This window comes from Hemiscyllium ocellatum, chromosome 10, assembly GCF_020745735.1.
Source record: "Hemiscyllium ocellatum isolate sHemOce1 chromosome 10, sHemOce1.pat.X.cur, whole genome shotgun sequence".
In the NCBI taxonomy this organism is placed as follows: Eukaryota; Metazoa; Chordata; class Chondrichthyes; order Orectolobiformes; family Hemiscylliidae; genus Hemiscyllium; species Hemiscyllium ocellatum.
Window position 1 is genome coordinate 99,546,398 of NC_083410.1, and position 17,262 is coordinate 99,563,659.

Genomic DNA, 17,262 nt, shown 5'->3' on the forward strand with positions numbered 1-17,262 from the left:
CTCAAGTTAGAAAAGTCCAGGAACCGCGTTTTTAGTTTTGGAGTATACACTAGAGAATGGAAGTTGAGCACAGTTATATAACTTAAAACGTAAAATTCTTTTTGCAACTTCAGTTAAGTGGGATTGTGTGAGGTACATGTTGAGTGCTTGTTACTTTCAGCACAGCGAATTTGATAATTTGCTGGATGGATGGGTTTCTATCAGGAATCTGTTGAGTTAAAGAGAAAAACTGCCTTGTAATGGACAATGGATTTGCTTTGTAAGCTGCAGTTTTCACAGATCCTGTAAGGCAGGGTATTTAGACAACAGAAGCCTGCAGTGAAGAATCATTTCTCACTCCTTCTCGCTGACTGAAAAAGGTGATATTTGAACAAGCTGTAAGAAGAGAGTTTTAGCACAAGGCGATACCCAGGTCAACCTAGTTGGCTATTGAATCAAAAGATTTATCATTGCACTGCAGGTGACATTGTCCCGTCACTGTTTTAAAAGCAGTGAAAATTTTGTGAAAGACATCTCGTCCCATACTTGACTCATGAATTGTAGAGTTTGTTTTTCTGTCTGTTTTACTGTTCTTAGAATTTGTGTAAAGTTTCTTTTTCTGGTTGTATTTGTGTATGAATGTGTGTTTGAGGTTCGAAAGGAGTATAGATTAAATTGCATGGTAATTAGTTTTTTTTGCCCTTCTGAAAAAATGTTTTGTTTTCTACAAATTGTGGTGTTTTCTGAATATTGAAACTTGATATGAGTTATTTTTGTCAAAGAAAGCAATTGAAGTCTGACAATTTGAACATAGTGGTTTAATTGGTGATTTATGCACTTATAGCAGCTTATAGAATGATGGGGCTTAATTGTTGCTGCACTCTTTCCATTTGAGTGAGAACAGAGATTGGTGAAATAATTTTGTACAACTTGAAGTCTTCAGTTGATACTTTGAGAGTTGGTGGTTCACTCCTAAGATTTTGATTCAACTCCAGACCAATGGAATTTTTTTCTTCTCTGAGGCTGCAAGAGGAGATGGATTTAGGAAGATTCAATCCAGTCCACTTAAGCAGGCTTGTTTCACCAAATTGTACTTCATTCCGTATTAATCTGGCAATCTCATTTCTGAGTAAAGGTGTTATGCTTCACTGTCCACCACCTGACCTTGCAGTACTCAATGTTGAAGATGGTGTGTCTGAAATTAGAAAATTCCCCACTTTCCAGTAAGGATGCCTGTCACTTTGAAGATTTAATGATTGATTATCTGTAATAAACTAAAGAGTAAATTTCTTATAGCCATCTGATTTAAGATGGGCAGTCAGGTAGTTATGCAGCAAATGAATTTTCTTTCCAAATTTCATAGTTTATACTTATAGGTGTTCGTGGTAAAGAATCTTTGCTTAAAATTTTATTCATACTAGTAATTAGCATTTCATCTGAGCACCATATCTTGCCCATAGGCTGCTTGTACTATAAAATTCAATCTTCTGGCATTCATTTGAGACACCTGTTTAGTTCAATGAACAGTACATTTTACTTTGACTCTTGACTTTTTGACTCTAACCTCCAGCATCTGCAGCACCCACCTCCGCCTCTCTGGTACAGGTGGTCAGACCACATGTGGAAGCCCCTGCACTGAGCTGCTGCAATGTAATGTTTACTTGATTTTATTTTCATCTGACATGCCAATCCTTTCAAGTCTTATTTCTGACCTATTCTTTAAGTACTGTAAAATAATGCAATTACTTTTCTTCTTCTTTTGTATCTAAGATCTGTACCTAGGTAGGTATACCTAAGTTGGCGGCACAAGAGGCAACATTGTAAAATCTTTCACTGTACTCCTGTATTTTTGTCCTTGCGTACTTAAGCACATGTGACAGTAAGCAATATGCAATATTCTATTCTAAGGTTCCAAAAGGGAAAAGTGAAAACTGATACTTCATACAAAGCTATAGGTTTACATTAAAAACCTTGTAAATCTCCCAGTCTTTAGTGGCCTAATCCTGTATATGGATCCTGGTGTGTTAAACAATGGACACCCGCCTCTTAACCCACACTGAGCCCACTTCCTTAAACAGTGAAGCTTTTTTTTACTCCTGTCTGGCTGCTCAGACTTTTCCCATTGGGGTTTGATGTTCTGCCTTCCCGACCACTTGAGCTCCATCCAGCAAGTTGCCTGTTTATTTCAATATGGGTATTTCTGATTGTTGTGTCGCCATGCACACACAAGAGGGAAAATTAATGGTGTCCATGGCCTGGTGTTTCATTCATTTTTTTTTACTCCAGAAACAAAATGCTTAAATTTTAAATTAATTCATTGGGCATGGTTGTAACATATAATAGGATCCAAAGCTTGAGAGATTTGTTCACTCTTTCTCCACAGTCAGCATTAAAATTGCTTGCTGAGGCATTTGAGATCAGCTAAACTGAACAGTGTATGGATTGAACCTACATCATCTCCCCCAACCCTAATTGGTCCGAATTGGCTTTTCCGTGCCAACTAACCAGCTGTTTAATAGAGAGTCAGTTTCAGCTCTGTCATCTTGGAAATGACAATTGTTTTACACATCTAATTCAATCAATTCAAATTGTCACACCACAAATACTAATATTTATTGAATCAGACTGCATTTCACTCAAGAAAAAATCAATCTTGGCACTTCGTTATTAGGGGATATACTTGAAACAATTATTGGTGTATCTTTTGTTCAACTTTTGCTTTTTGTAAACTGCAAACACCTAGTACTGACTTTGATCTGGTGGCTATCAGTGGAAGGAAGAAATCTTAAACACTTCCAGTTTTAAAAAATGTAATGCAAGGACATATAAAATTGAGTAAAGGTTATGTTCTCAATGATTGGATTCCCATTTCAGAATATTGTGAAAAGAAACGTTCCAGAATGAAAGAAAAGTGATGTACAAGTCTTTGTCTAAAATCATACTCCTCTTCTTCATTTCAAGAAGGCAGCATTAGATCTCACTAACTGAAGTGTTACCTGTCGTTTATAGCCACTGTTTTGATTGTGGACTTGTAAGCCTTTTTTGATTTGTCAGATCAGTGACATTTCATATGGAGATGCATTTCTGTGACTTGCTGATTTACAATTCTAATAAGTATATACGGCTGGCAGCATTTCACATTTAAGCTGTGATTTTAGTGACATGACTGGTACAAGGCTACCTCTACAGATTTTACAAAGGAATGCTTCAATCTTTTTCTCTTTAATTTTGTAGACATCAGCCCACAGTAACAGTTCTAATTCAGATGGAAGCCCAGTGCCTCTAGGAACGAAGAGGAAGAATGGGGATAATGATGATGACGATGAACCACCAGATAATATCAGGTACTGTTATTGGCTCGTTGCCTTGTTTAGCTGTTCAGCAAATTCCTAAAATAGATGCACTAATTAATACCACTTAATTTGAAGGAAAGAAATCATCTTTTCCATAACAGCTTTTCTGTTTATCGAGTAGTAATTAATGTGGAGGCATAGGAACGCTTAACAAAGTGTTTTGAGACATTGGAGCTGTTGATTGAGGAGAGAAATTAGTTATCAAGTAGGTTTTTCTAGTAAAAGTCCCTTCTGCCTCTGAGATCAAACTGTAAATTAGTCATCTCTCTTTTTTTTTAATGTATTTTTGAGTATTCAATTTGAGTGCTAGTACAGAACATTAACCAGTTCCTTCCACTTCATTTTTGTGGTAGTAACTGGGGACTACAAAATACATACGGTGTACTTTTTTTGTTGGGAGTGGAGGGGGGGCTTGGCTGAAGTTTGGGGAAGAATACTTTAACTTGAAGTATTATGAAATATGGTTGACCTTTTAAGCAGCAATACTAGCTTTAGTTTAAAATAATTGACAGCATTAATGGCTGAAATAAAAAAAAGTAGAGTTATTGTATACCGATGGCTCAATTTGTACTTCCTATTTTACCGTGGGTGTACGCCAGTGATAAGCGCAGATTGTTAGGAGCTGACTATTCCAAACTAGGCATTACTCAAACTAATTGTGATAATCTCTGAAAACGAACAGTACTTTGTTATTGAAGGAACGTGTTGAGACATTTTTCAAACTTTGCTCTCTGAAACTTGCTATTGTACTTTCTATCTATTGGTTTGAGTGTTGGAATTTGATATTTCTACAATTCTAGTCTGAAAATTAAGATGGATGTTGTTAGGAGTTGGGGGTATGTCCATGAAACGTTGTCTTAATTATTTTCTACATTTACTTTAAATATTCACACACTTAATATAATTTTAAATCTGATTACTTTCAAATATCATATGGGCTAGAAGGAATGTCCATATACTTACTGACCATAAATAGGTTGTTCACCTCAAGTTTGAGATCCAACCAATTTATGCGTGTCTACGTGGCTCATATTTTATTTCTTAATCTCCTGTAATTAGCCTGGACCTGAAATTCTGATAGTGACGATGTCTAATTAAACACCTGACCAAATCTTGCATGACCACCACAAATGGATTTAGAGCAGCATAGGTACAGAGGCCCTACCAACGGCAAAAATTTTCCACCACAAACATTTTTATAAAATATTGAATGAGTTCAGGTTGAAGATAATTCTAGAAATAATTTTTATTTATTGAATTGAGACCATGTTAAAACCTTATATCTTTGTACATAACTTTTTTTGAATTACAAAGTAAATCAAACAAATGTGTATGAAGGAATTTAACGCTTAAGTCATGCTCAGTCCGTGTAATGAGGTTCTGCTTAGTACTTCCTGCATATTTGAGAAATGATCTGTCTTGAACTATATTCATTTGTATTATCAAGGAGAAAATTAATAAAGTCAGTCATGTATGCAATACAAGGAAACCAATTTGTCTGTCGAGTCCATAATTCCAGAACAATCCAGTCAGCCTTGCTCCCGTACTTGATCCCGAGAACATTTCAAGTTCCTATTCAATTTTTCTTTTGAAATCATTGATTCTATTTCCACCAACCTCATGGTGGCATGCTGCAGGTCATTATCCCTTGTAAGTTTTTCTTTGACTTTCCCCTGCATCTCTTGCATCTGCTGTCAGATGGCACTTTGAAGCAGGGCCTTCCTGGTAAAGTTGTCATGCTCAAGTATTTGATTACTTTTCTGCATTCACTATTGCAATTTCAACATGAGTGACCTTAAAGTATTTCAATGATTAGGACAGCTTAATTTGTGTGGGGGGTGTGGAAGGTGCAAATACATGGACAAGTTCATATTCTCTTCCTCTCTTGACTTATTCTTGTTGTTGCCTCCTCTCATATTGACCAGCTTGCCTTCTCAATTTTATTTTTGTCTGTTTTCTCTCTCTCTCTCATTTGTGTCACTTTCTGAAAAGATTGTTTCAGTCAATATGCTATGTCACAGTAGCAGCATTTGTTTCTAATGGAGTTCAAAAACGCACAAAACAAATCATTAAACTGAGAATATTGTCAGCACAAAGGTCACCAGTTTAGCTTGTAGTCAGTGTCTGGAATGTGTATAGAGTGTTGTTTGTACTGACTGGGTTTCTTTCAAACCAGAGTTTGGGTAGATGATTGGTTTTTTTGGGGCTTTTTCTAAGAATTGTTACATCATTTTCCTTGGAAAGGCATTAAGCTGCTAGAGCTGCAACAGGCTGGGACTTATGACTATATTGCTTGTGTCGCAACTGACACAAATCTGGGGTTAAGTATATTTTCATTACAAGAGTGGACACAACTTTGTTAGCAGCAGTGCAAGGTCTCCAACTTGACAGGTTTCTGAGTTGGGTCTTGTTAAATGCACAACAGGCCAGAATGACTGGATGCACGATCTACATTTGAGTTCCCCTTCCATATGTGGTTCCTGCTTATGCCATAGCAATCTGACTTGAATTGCATTTGTGAACTTCCCTTATGTATTGCACATGCAGTCCAAGAAGGCATGACTGGTGTAGGTCAATGGCAACAACTGGTGGAACTTTCTGGGCAGTGAAAGGGAAAGCACGGCAAGTAATTCTGCCCCTCCTGAAAAACTTCAGCATGATAACTGAATGCAGCAGTGATCGTGGATCATGAGCAGAGAATCCAACTCTTGTTTGGTTCCACACAGGGTGGTGTGGACTGCCAGAGGAAGTGGTGGAGACTGGTACATTTGCAACATGTAAAAGGCATTTGGATGGGATATGAATAGGAATGGTTTAGAGGGATATGGGCCATGTGCTGGGAAATGGGACTAGAATAGATTAGGATATCTGGTTGACCTGGACAAGGTGGACCAAAGGGTCTGTTTCTTTGCTGTACATCTATGACTCTAATTCTCTCAGGATGTACTTGCAAATACGATGAGTGAAAGCAGGATCAAAGTGTCTTGGTTTCAATGACTAGATTATGAGGGCGTGCAGCTTGGACCTGCTTTTAATATATGCTGGGGATAAACTGCATATGAAGAGTAAGGGAAACTGAAACGCAATTGCATTTCTGTCGGCATTTTAACTCTGGTTGTTTCCCAGCAAGTAGGATGTGTTTTATTGCATTTTTTAAAAACCTTGTTTTTATAACACAGGCTTTGGGAAGAAGGCTGGAAACAGCGTTACTATAAGAACAAGTTTGATGTTGATGCTTCTGATGATAAATTCCGCAGAAAGGTTGTGGAATCATATGTTGAAGGTCTGTGCTGGGTTCTTCAATATTATTACCAGGTATGTAACCTTTTTGTTTATGATCTATTTTTGTCAGAATTAAATTGCAGCACATGATAAATTCCAACTTGAGTGTTCTTGTGGACATCAAAGGAGAGGGAATACTTTTGGGGAATTGAGCATTTCCCTTTTCTCCCCTAAAATAACTCATTAGAAATAGCGTTTTTACAATATCAGGTTGGGCAGTGTATTTCTATTACATTCCGCTGATGGTCCACCGAGGCATGCAGGATTAAGAAAGACCCCAAAGTGTTCTACATTTGTATGCGGCACAACAGGATGGCATGAGTGAGGGTAGGGCCAATCAAGGATAGTGGAGGGAACTTGTGCCTGGAATCGGAGGAGGCAGGGGACATCTTTAATGATTACTTTGCTTCAGTATTCACCAGTGAGAGGGAACTTGTTTGTGAGGACAGGTTGATGTTAAGAAGGAGGATGTGCTGGAAATATTGAAAGACATAAGGCCCCTGAGCCAGATGGGATATACTCAGGGTTATTACGAGAAGCAAGGGAAGAGATTGCTGTGCCTTCGGCAATGATCTTTGCATCCTCACTGTCCACTGAAGTAGCAGCAGATGATTGAAGAGTGATAAATGTTATTCCCTTGTTCAAGAAGGGGAATAAGGATAACCCAGGGAATTATAGACCAGTCTGTCTTAAATTGATAGTGGGCAAATTATTGGACAGGATTCTGAGAGACAGGATTTGTGATTAGAGAGAGTCAGCGTGGCTTTGTGTGGGGCAGGTCCTGCCTCACAAGCCTTATTGAATTCGTTTGATGATGTGATAAAACACATTGTTCAAGATAGAGCAGTGAATCTGGTTTATATGGATTTTAGCAAGGCATTTGATAAGATTACCCATGGTAGACTCATTCAGAAAGTAAGGAGACATGGATATGGAATTGTCTGGCCCATAGAAGACAAAGGGTGGTGATAGATGGAAAGTATTCAGCCTGGAGCTCAGTGACCAGTGGTGTTCCGCAGGAATCTGTTCTGGGACCTCTGCTCTGTGATTTTTATAAATGACTTCAGTGAGGAATTGGAAGGGTGGGTTAGTAAGTTTGCCGATGACATAAAGGTTGGGGGATTTGTGGATAGTGTGGAAGGTTGTTGTCGATTGCAACGGGATATTCACATGAGGCAGAGCTGGGCTGAAAAGTGTCATACAGTGTTCAACCAGGTAAAGTATGAAGTGATTCATTTTGGAAGGTCGAATTTGAATGCAGATTATAAGGTTAAAGGCAGGATTCTTGGCAGTGTGGAGGAACATAGGGATCTTGGGGTCCATAAGTTCCTCAGAGTTGCCACCAAGCTGTTGATGTTGTTCAGAAGGCATATGGTGTGTTGGCTTTCATTAGCAGGGGGATTGAGTTTAAGAACCATGAAATTATGCTGTAGCTCCATAAATTCCTGGATATATTGGTCACCTCATTATAAGAATGAAATAGAAGTTTTAGGGAGGGTGCAGAGGAGATTTGCCAGGGTGATGCCTGGACTGGAGGGCATGACTTATGAAAGAAAGTTGAGAGAGTTTGGGCTTTTATTAGAGTGAAGAATGATGAGAAATTAATTAATAGAGTGTACAAGATGATAGGCATGGATAGAGTGGATAGCCAGAGACATTTTCCCAGGGTGGAAATGGTTATCATGGGGGAGCATAATTTTAAGGTGACAGGGGGAAGGTTTACGGGAGCAGACAGGTAGGTTCTGTACACAGAGTGATGGGTGCGTGGAACGTATTGCCAGCGGTGGGAATTGAGTCAAATACATTAAGAACATTTAAGTGACTCTTAGATAGGCACATGGATGATAGTAAAATAAAGGGTATGTGGTTAGTTTGATCTTAAAGTAGGAAAAAGTTTGGCACAACATTGAGGGCCAAAGGGCCTGTACTGTGCTGTACTACTCTATGCTCTATGATCCAAGTTACAGGGAGTGTCCCAAAACATTCCATTGCAAGCATCAGGAAAAGGGTAAGAAAAGACTTGAGAGCAATCAAGAGTAACCCTTTCCATGAAAACTGTACTCCAGGCTTAAAAGTCTGTATTCTCAATTGTTAAAGCAATTTCTTGTGCACTTTTTTGGCCTTTGGAATATTGTGAGCTTGTGGTAACTGCTGTTTACAGTGTAACAAGTCCGTGCATGTTTTGGAATATGTGCCCCAGGAGAAGCCAAAAATGGTGAATGGTTCTATTTCATGATCTATACCGTAGGTTTTAAGAAATGGGACCGTGTATCATAAATAAGCTGCTTCTGTTGAACTAGATTTCCTCTGAATTTTTTTTAACGAGCAACTAAATTCTATTGACAGGGCTGTGCTTCCTGGAAATGGTTCTATCCATTCCATTATGCACCATTTGCTTCAGACTTCACAGACATTAAAGACATGCCTTCCACATTTGAAAAAGGCACTAAACCGGTAAGACTCAGGAATAAGTGAGTGCTGCACTTTATGGTAACATATGGTCTACCATGTTAACTACTTTCTCAAAAGCTTTGAACTATGCAAGTTAGCAAACTCTGCCATTCCAAGTGTAACAATTTGGTCTTTAAGTGTAATATGAAGGAATTCTTAGTATTGCTACATAAAAATTAAGATTTTTTTTGTTTATTTCGTCCCCTCTATATACTGGAATGAAAATGATTGTGTTTCTGTTATTGTATGTTGAGTGTTTCTAGGTCATAGTGTTGATAGGCAGATAGCCAGACATTGCAGAATTGTTACAGTAATTCGTATTGAATTTGAGAAACTGGGCCTGGACATTTTGCTGTCCAGAAGTCATTTCAGCATATATTGGAGTTGGAAATGTGGACCCTGCAGAATTCCCATCATCGCAGGCTCCAGAGAAATTACATGTGGAATTAAAGATTCCGCTACTCAAGGAACCCTGCCAAAGTATCTACTCTAATCAGACAATGAAATTTACTAAGTTGTTAGTCAGGAGACATTAGACAGTTAAAGACTTAGTCTAACTCTAGAGTAAGTATTCAACTATCCCTGTTTTTATGTCTCACATCACCAGCTATACCTCCTCAGACACCCTACACTCTCAGCTTGATACATTTCCCTGCTCCATTAACAGAAAAGATTTCTCCTACTCAACAGATCAGGTTCTTCCTATCCATGTTGATCTACCTTGAACTCTGTGATACAATTACTAGGTTAGCACATTGATAATCAAGGCCAGATATTCCCAGAATTGTGACAAAAGTAATTTACCTGTTATTTTTGAGGAAGGTTGACAGAAAGCACAGACCCCACGTTTCTGAACATAACAAGCTTTACTATTTATTACAAGCAAATAGACTGTAGCTGCAGGTAAACAATTATGAGCTGTTGGCAAATAGCTCTCCTGGTTAAAGCTTATCCTCTTTCTAGCCTCCCTTAAACATGCCTATAATCGGAGACAGAACAATGCATGGGTGTTATGGGCAGAGGGAAAACAGTTTATTGGTCGTTGTTGACAGAATCTGCTGAGATGATTCTTGCGCCGGTCAGAATGCTGCTGTCAATCTGTCTACTCCTGGATGTTTTCATTGGTGTTTGGTTCAAAAATGTATTCCGGTTCTCTGACATGTTAATTAAAAGTCACAGCTTAAAGCAACAGGGAAAATAAACTGGCTTAGGCTTAAATGGCTTTTTACTGCAGATAACAGCCTTTACTGAGCTGATGGAGACTGGTTGTCTTCTCAATCTCTTGTTCATAAGCCCAAGCTATTCAGCGATCTGACACCCAATCATATAGTTGTTGGTAAGCAGAAGGCCTTCATAAGTCTGTGGACCAGTTATCAAACAACTACTTGTGCTGGCTTGCAATCCCTATTTGTAAGCACCCTTCGGCTCCAGGTTGCCTTCAAGCTAAACTTCAACTACTGTTTGAACAAGTAGCTGTGTAAATGGTGCTTGCATTGTGTGTCAAGTTACTTGCTTTCCAAACACTCAGTAATCTTTCAGCAGTCTTTTAATGTTTAGAAGTTATTTTCCCATTTCAGTCTACAGTCCAAAATACTGAAAAAAAAGACAACCTCATCACTCACCCTTGCCACCTCACACTATGGCATCCTGCCTACTTGGTACTCTAACCACAAGACACCTTGCCACCTACCCACCTGACATTCTACCCTCTCCCCAGCTAGAACTGTACCTACTTGGCTTATTAACTGAATAAACAGTGCAGCACTATTCAGAGCTACGTGAGGTTGCAAGTTTGATGCTTGAATTTGATAGGTGGACATTTGCGGTGAATAATCTTCATACACAATATTTAGTTCCAATTTAAGCTTTACATTTTCATAACTACTTCAAACACCACCCCTATTCCCAACCATCAATGAGCTAGATTTCAGCACTTCAGCGTTTACTCTCTATTGCTGTCTTCTACTATCGTTTCTTGTTTTCCTTTCACATGTCCCCAGCTCCTCCTCTTATACAGAAGATTACACTTTTTGTTAGCAGAACATTTTGTCAGGTGAGTATGAACTGTGTTGTTCTCAATCTTTATACTTAAACATAATTGAATCTTTTGTTTGCAGTTCAAACCACTGGAACAGTTGATGGGAGTGTTTCCTGCAGCAAGTGGCAACTTCCTCCCTAAAACATGGCGAGCCCTGATGGAGAATCCGGTGGGTTTTTTCAAATAATGAAATTGTGGCATGAGTATAATTCAGAATGGATATTTTGTATGATCTGCCTATGTAAATATATACATGTATGAAAAGCGATGAAAATTTGTGTTTCAAATTTACCATTAGATTTAAAAATTGATTAATTTGTGATGCAAAGAATGGAATTTGGTGCTCTGACAGTGACCACTTTAAAACAAATTTATTTTGTTACTTGACCTTTATGTCCAAATGAAAATTTTTATTCTCCATTCCAAATTAAGGTTAAGTGTACAATGTAATCAATCAGTTGTGAGAATAGTCAAACCAAATAACAGCTTGCAGTGTATTGTAAGGTGAGAGGTTTAGATGATACAAATAGTGATGTACTTACTGTACTTCTCTAAGAGGGGTTATGTAATCTGGCTCTTGCTAGCATGCAGCTCATCAAAAATAAATGCTGTTGGCTTGACTTAATTGAAATAAAATTTAACATGTACAGTGCAGAAAACCCAAACCATGCACAAATGAGAATTGTACATTTTTTTTAAACAATTCTCAGCTCATATGGGTTGCAGCTAACAATCACTCATTTCAAAGCTAACAATGTAAGAGAATTAATGCTGAGTTTTGTTCAAAAAGGCTCAAGGACTGTTGCAAGTACAACATGTAATATCCCTAGAACAATGATTTTTCTCATCCTAGTTACCATTATATTAGAGTCGTAGAGATCGACAGCATGGAAACAGACCCTTCAGTCGAACTCCTCTATACCAACCAGATATTGTGGATAATTCTAATCCCATTTGCCAGCATTTGGCCCCATGTCACTCTTAAACTCTTCCTGTTCACATACTCGTCCAGATGACTTTTAAATGTTGTAATTGTACTAACCACCACTTCCTCTGGCAGATCATTCCGTATATGCACCACCCTCTGCATGAAAAGGTTGCCCTTTAGGTCCCTCTTAAATTTTTCCCCTCTACCTTAAATCTGTGCCCTCTAGTTTCAGGCTCCCCCCATCCCTGAGAAAATACCTTGTCTATTTACCCTATCCGTGCCTTCGTGATGTTATAAACCTCTATAAGGTCACCCTTCAGCCTCCAACGCTCCAGGGAAAATAACCCACACCTATTCAGCCTCTCCCCACAGTTCAATCTCTCCAACCCTGACAACGTTCTTGTAAATCTTTTCTGAACCCTTTCTAGTTTCACAATGGCTTTCCAACAACCAGAAAACCAGAATTGCGCACAATATTCCAAAAGTGGCCTAACCAGTGTCCTGTACAGCCATGACATGACCTCCCAACTCCTTTATGCACTGACTAATAAAGGAAAGCATACCAAAAGCCACCTTCAAAGTTTACCTGTGACTCCACTTTGAAGGAACTATGAACCTGCACTCCAGAGTCTTTTTCAGCAACACTCTCCAAGACATAACAATTAAGTGTATAAGTCCTGCCCTGATTTGCTTTTCCAAAATGCAGCACCTCAGATTTGTCTAAATTAAGCTCCATCTGCCATTCCTTGGCCCATTGGCCCACCTGGTCAAGGTCCCGTTGTAATCTGAGGCAATCTTCTTTGCTGTCCACTACACTTCCAATGTTGATGTCATCTGCAAACTTACTTATCATACCTCTTATGTTCACATTCAGATGATTTCAGTGTGGCTGACCTAATAAACTACTGTACTCTATTTTCAAACTGCTTGAACCAAAACCAGAAACTCTGAAATAGGAAAATTGCTGAATGATGATTTTTTTTTGCATGTGAAACACTTTTAATTTTAATTGTAATTTTCAATTCTTTAGTCATTTGATTTTCTTAAGAAAATAATAGACCTTGTGGACAAAATGCTAATGCATCTTAACGAGAACAAAGGTTGGTATAAATGGTCATTTTAAATGCATATTTCTGATAATTGCTTGACAAATGGGCTGAAAGTTGACAGGAATATATTGTATGATTCCTCACAAAATGTAACCTATATAGATCATGAGTTTTATTCTAATCTGCTTCATGTATCATTGTAAATTTTCTTTTGTGGGATGAGGGGAGAAGGCAGGTTGAATTGCGTGCGTGTATTTGTATAATTTAAGATTGTGTGGACAGCAGATGAAAAGATAATTTTTTTTTAAATAGGACTCTTCAATCATTGACTTCTATCCAGATGATTTTGCTATTGATTTAAATGGAAAGAAATATGCTTGGCAAGGTAGGAATTTGGGTTTCAGCATATAGTCTATTATCATAAAATACTTCTGAATATTGCGATATTAAATGTAAATTGAAGACAGCTGTGTTTTGCAGGCATCTGCACAGAAAGCATTAAGATATGCATGACCCAGTTTTCAGATTAAAAGCGGAACTAGCTTTGAGGAAAGGTGTCTACTTGTGAAAGTAATTTGACTGTTATGATTCAGGAGCAGAACAAGGATCAACAATGAGAGTATGATTATGGCTGGTATTATTGACAGATGAATGCGAATGTAATGGACTGATTCTTTTTCTGCTGTTCTTTATTTGACAGGGCTATTATAATTGGATTTTTAATTTTTTTTCTCTCTATATCTAGATGTTTAGCTAAAAGCTCAGAAATAAATATTAAGCTCATTGGTGCACAATTCAAAACCAGATTATTTAATCTCTTAAGTTTCAGAAATGACGGAATTTCAGAACACTGAATAGTTCTGGTATCTAACTTATAAAAGAAAATGTAGAGTCAACAGAGAGTGCAGAAAAAAATTGCTGGGAAAGTAATATAATTAACAAGTTGCAGCTATTGAAAAAGTTTGACCAGGCTGGAGTTCTGACCTTGTAAGAAGCCAAGACTGAAATGTGACCTGTTCAGGGTCTCCATGATTGATTGAAGAGAAAGTGTAATTGTGGGCAAAACCAGAACTTTTAGGTCATAAATTTAGTCTCTGATAAATCTAGTAGGGAGCTAAAGAGAACTTTTTTTACCCAGCAGCAAGTGTATGTGTAGTACTCAAAATGACAAGGAATGGTTAAATTGAATAGTATTGGTACATTCATGGGGATCTACACAAATACGAGGAAGCAATAATGACAAGGATATGTTGGTGGGGCTGGATGAAAGGGGTTTGTGTAGAGCATAAACAATCGCACAAACCTGTTTGGCTCAACGACCTGTTTCTGTGCTGCACAAGCACTCATTTTACAAATCAAAAGAAATGTGCACAGTGGACATGCTTGAAAATGTTCGAGTGGTTTTTCAACTTCTCGGCTTCTGTTGTAACTTGTTTCCTATTGCAATTCACAACCGGTATGGATGATGGTATTATTTCTTTTCCATGGTTGATTGGAATGAGCTGCTGTTACGATAGTTAATGGACAGATTTGTGTCTTTGTGTGTAGTAATGACAGTCTGTACTCAGCATGTGTTTATGGAGCTTTCTCACATTTCTATCTTTTTGCACTGCTCTAATTTTATTTTCATAGCATACTTGATAATTTTGCCTGACTTGGTCATGCAGACCTCATTACGGAAACTAGGACAGACTAAGCAAATTTAATTTGGTTATCACTGCGCTTCAGTGTCACTGTTTCCAAGAAGAAAACAATCGTACCTGTAAAAGCAGGTACGATTTTATCTGCAACTTCCTGATCAGGCATTATCTAAACACCTGGTTGTCAAAATACACTTCTAGAAGTGAACTGACTTTCTTTATTCTATGCTGTCTTACTACTTCACCAATGTACATTGATTCTTCATCAGTTTATTGATCTGGTACACATGAAGTCAGATTCTTACACAGGTAATGGATAACCTGTAAAGAATTGTTCCATGCATTAGAGCAATTATACATTTCTTCAAGATGCAAACACTTAATGGTCAGTCAGCTGTGGCTAACAAAGGAAGTTCACTTAAACTACGTATAAAGTTTCCAAAAATAGTAATTCTGATGATTGGACAGTTAACAGAAAACAATAAATGGCGAGGGAGAATGAGGAAGGAAATTTACATCAGTAAGAAGATCGTACTGGAGAAATGAATGGAGGCTGATAGTTAATAAATCCCTAAGATGTTATGATTGAAGGAGATGGCCATAGAGAGTCCATCCATTAGTGACCATCATCTAAAATTCAATAGATTCTGGAACATTTCTGTAATTTGAAGATTCAAAATGTAATCTTACCATTTAAGAAGGGAATAAAAGAGGAAATCGAGAACTACAGACCTGTTAGCCTTACACAGTGCTAGAATCTGTTATCATGGATGGGATAAATAAACACTTCGTTTATAATCTGATAGAACAGCAGCATCATGGATTTACAAATGGGAAATTCATGTTTAGTGAACTTGGCAAAGTCAATAAACATTCTATTCTTAGATTAGCTGATGGCTTTTGGTGAAGTCCCCAACAGGAAGTTGGTTAGAAAAACAACCATATGAAATAGGGAGTACAAATTGGCATGGATTAATAATTGCTAACAGACAGAAAATACAGGAGGAAGAAATGGGTTATTCTTGCATTGGAAGGCTAATAGGATGTTGCAAGGATCAGTACTTAAGGCCCCGGCTTGTTAATATTAGTGAAACGTAATACTTCCACATAGATAAGACAAAGCTAAGTGGCAATGTGTGATTTGAAGAAAATGTAAAGTGCCTTCAGTGGGTTTGGGGCAGACTTAGTGAATGGGCTAGAACATGGAATATAATGTGGAAAAATGAGGTTAATCACTTTAGTTGGAGAAACAGATATGCAAAGTATTTCTTAAATGGCAAGAGATGAATGTGTATATGTAATATGGGATCTGAATTTCCTTCTTGATAAGTCAGTGAAGGCTAACATGCAGGTGCAGCAACCTGTTAGAAAGGTTAATGAAATGTTAGCCTTTATTGTAAGAAGATTTCAGTGCAGGAATTGAGAGGTCTTGCTTCAAGTGTATGGGAATTTGGTTAGACCACTGCTGGAATGCTGAGTGCAAATTTGGTCGTCTTATCTCAGGAAAGCCATTGTCAGAGAGTTCACCAAACTTGTTTGCAGAGTGATTGGACTGTGCTGTGAAGAGACATGGGGCAAAATGGGCCTGCTCTCTGAATTTCCAAGCATGAGAGGTAACCTGATCAAAACTTACAATACTTAAATGGATAGACAGGGTAGATATGAGTAAGATGTTTCTCAGGTTGGTGGAGTCCAACCCCAAAGGGATCTATTTAAAAACCAGTGGGATGTCCTTAAGTTGAGCATGATGGGGAATTTTCTTTACTCAGAGGGTTTTGAACATTTGCAATTCTCTGCCACAAAGTTCTCTGGAAGCTCACTCAGTCTTTGAGTATGTGTAGCATAGAGATTGATTGATAGATTTCTGATTACCAGTGACCTACATGATTATGGAAATGGTGTGAGTAAAAGGCATTGAAATTTTGATCATCATATTAAATGGCGAGGCAGGCTTATTGGGCAGAATAATGTCCTGATCATATGTCCTGTGACCTGTGCAGATGAGTAGATACCATTTTACATTTGTGCATCGAACTTTATGCAGAACTTGGAGCCTATTCTCCCTAGCATAGGACGGTGGTCAACTTCTTGATCAGACTTGTGAATATCTCTGTGATGCAGCCTTTGATAGCTATTTCAACTTCACTTGGAGTGCAAGCAGCAGTCACCTGATGTCTAGATGCTGTTGTGAAGACTTACATTATGCAAGCCCAGCTTGCTGTCAAACAAGGTTTGACTACTAATACCTGAGTTGCATCCAAGAGGATATTGCAGTCCAACAGAGTGTCTGTAATTTATTGCAATATTTGTTGATGTCCTGCTGATAATGGTTGGCAATGAAGTCACGGAGCTTAAACTGCTGTCTCTCAATGACAGTTTATTCACTACTGCTGCCACTCTACCAACGTGCTTATTTTTAACCTGTCAGCCCAGACTACTGCTGTCTATGTTGATCTGGGGCTGTCTGATGCTGGATCTTGAAGGTCCTGAACTAGTCTGGATCCTTAATGTAAGGTTTTCTGTAGCATCTCCAATTGAAAGC

General features: G+C 38.2%; 1 protein-coding gene across 1 annotated transcript in view; it reads left to right on the top strand.

Moving 5' to 3' along the window:
• xrn2 (5'-3' exoribonuclease 2) overlaps window positions 1–17,262 on the top strand; it is an 88,773-nt gene that overhangs the window by 36,552 nt on the left and 34,959 nt on the right. The window contains exons 16-20 of the mRNA XM_060831799.1: window positions 3,214–3,323; window positions 6,512–6,647; window positions 8,961–9,068; window positions 11,183–11,272; window positions 13,393–13,465. Of these exons, the coding sequence (XP_060687782.1) occupies window positions 3,214–3,323; window positions 6,512–6,647; window positions 8,961–9,068; window positions 11,183–11,272; window positions 13,393–13,465 (517 nt within the window). The remainder of the gene's footprint in view (window positions 1–3,213; window positions 3,324–6,511; window positions 6,648–8,960; window positions 9,069–11,182; window positions 11,273–13,392; window positions 13,466–17,262) is intronic.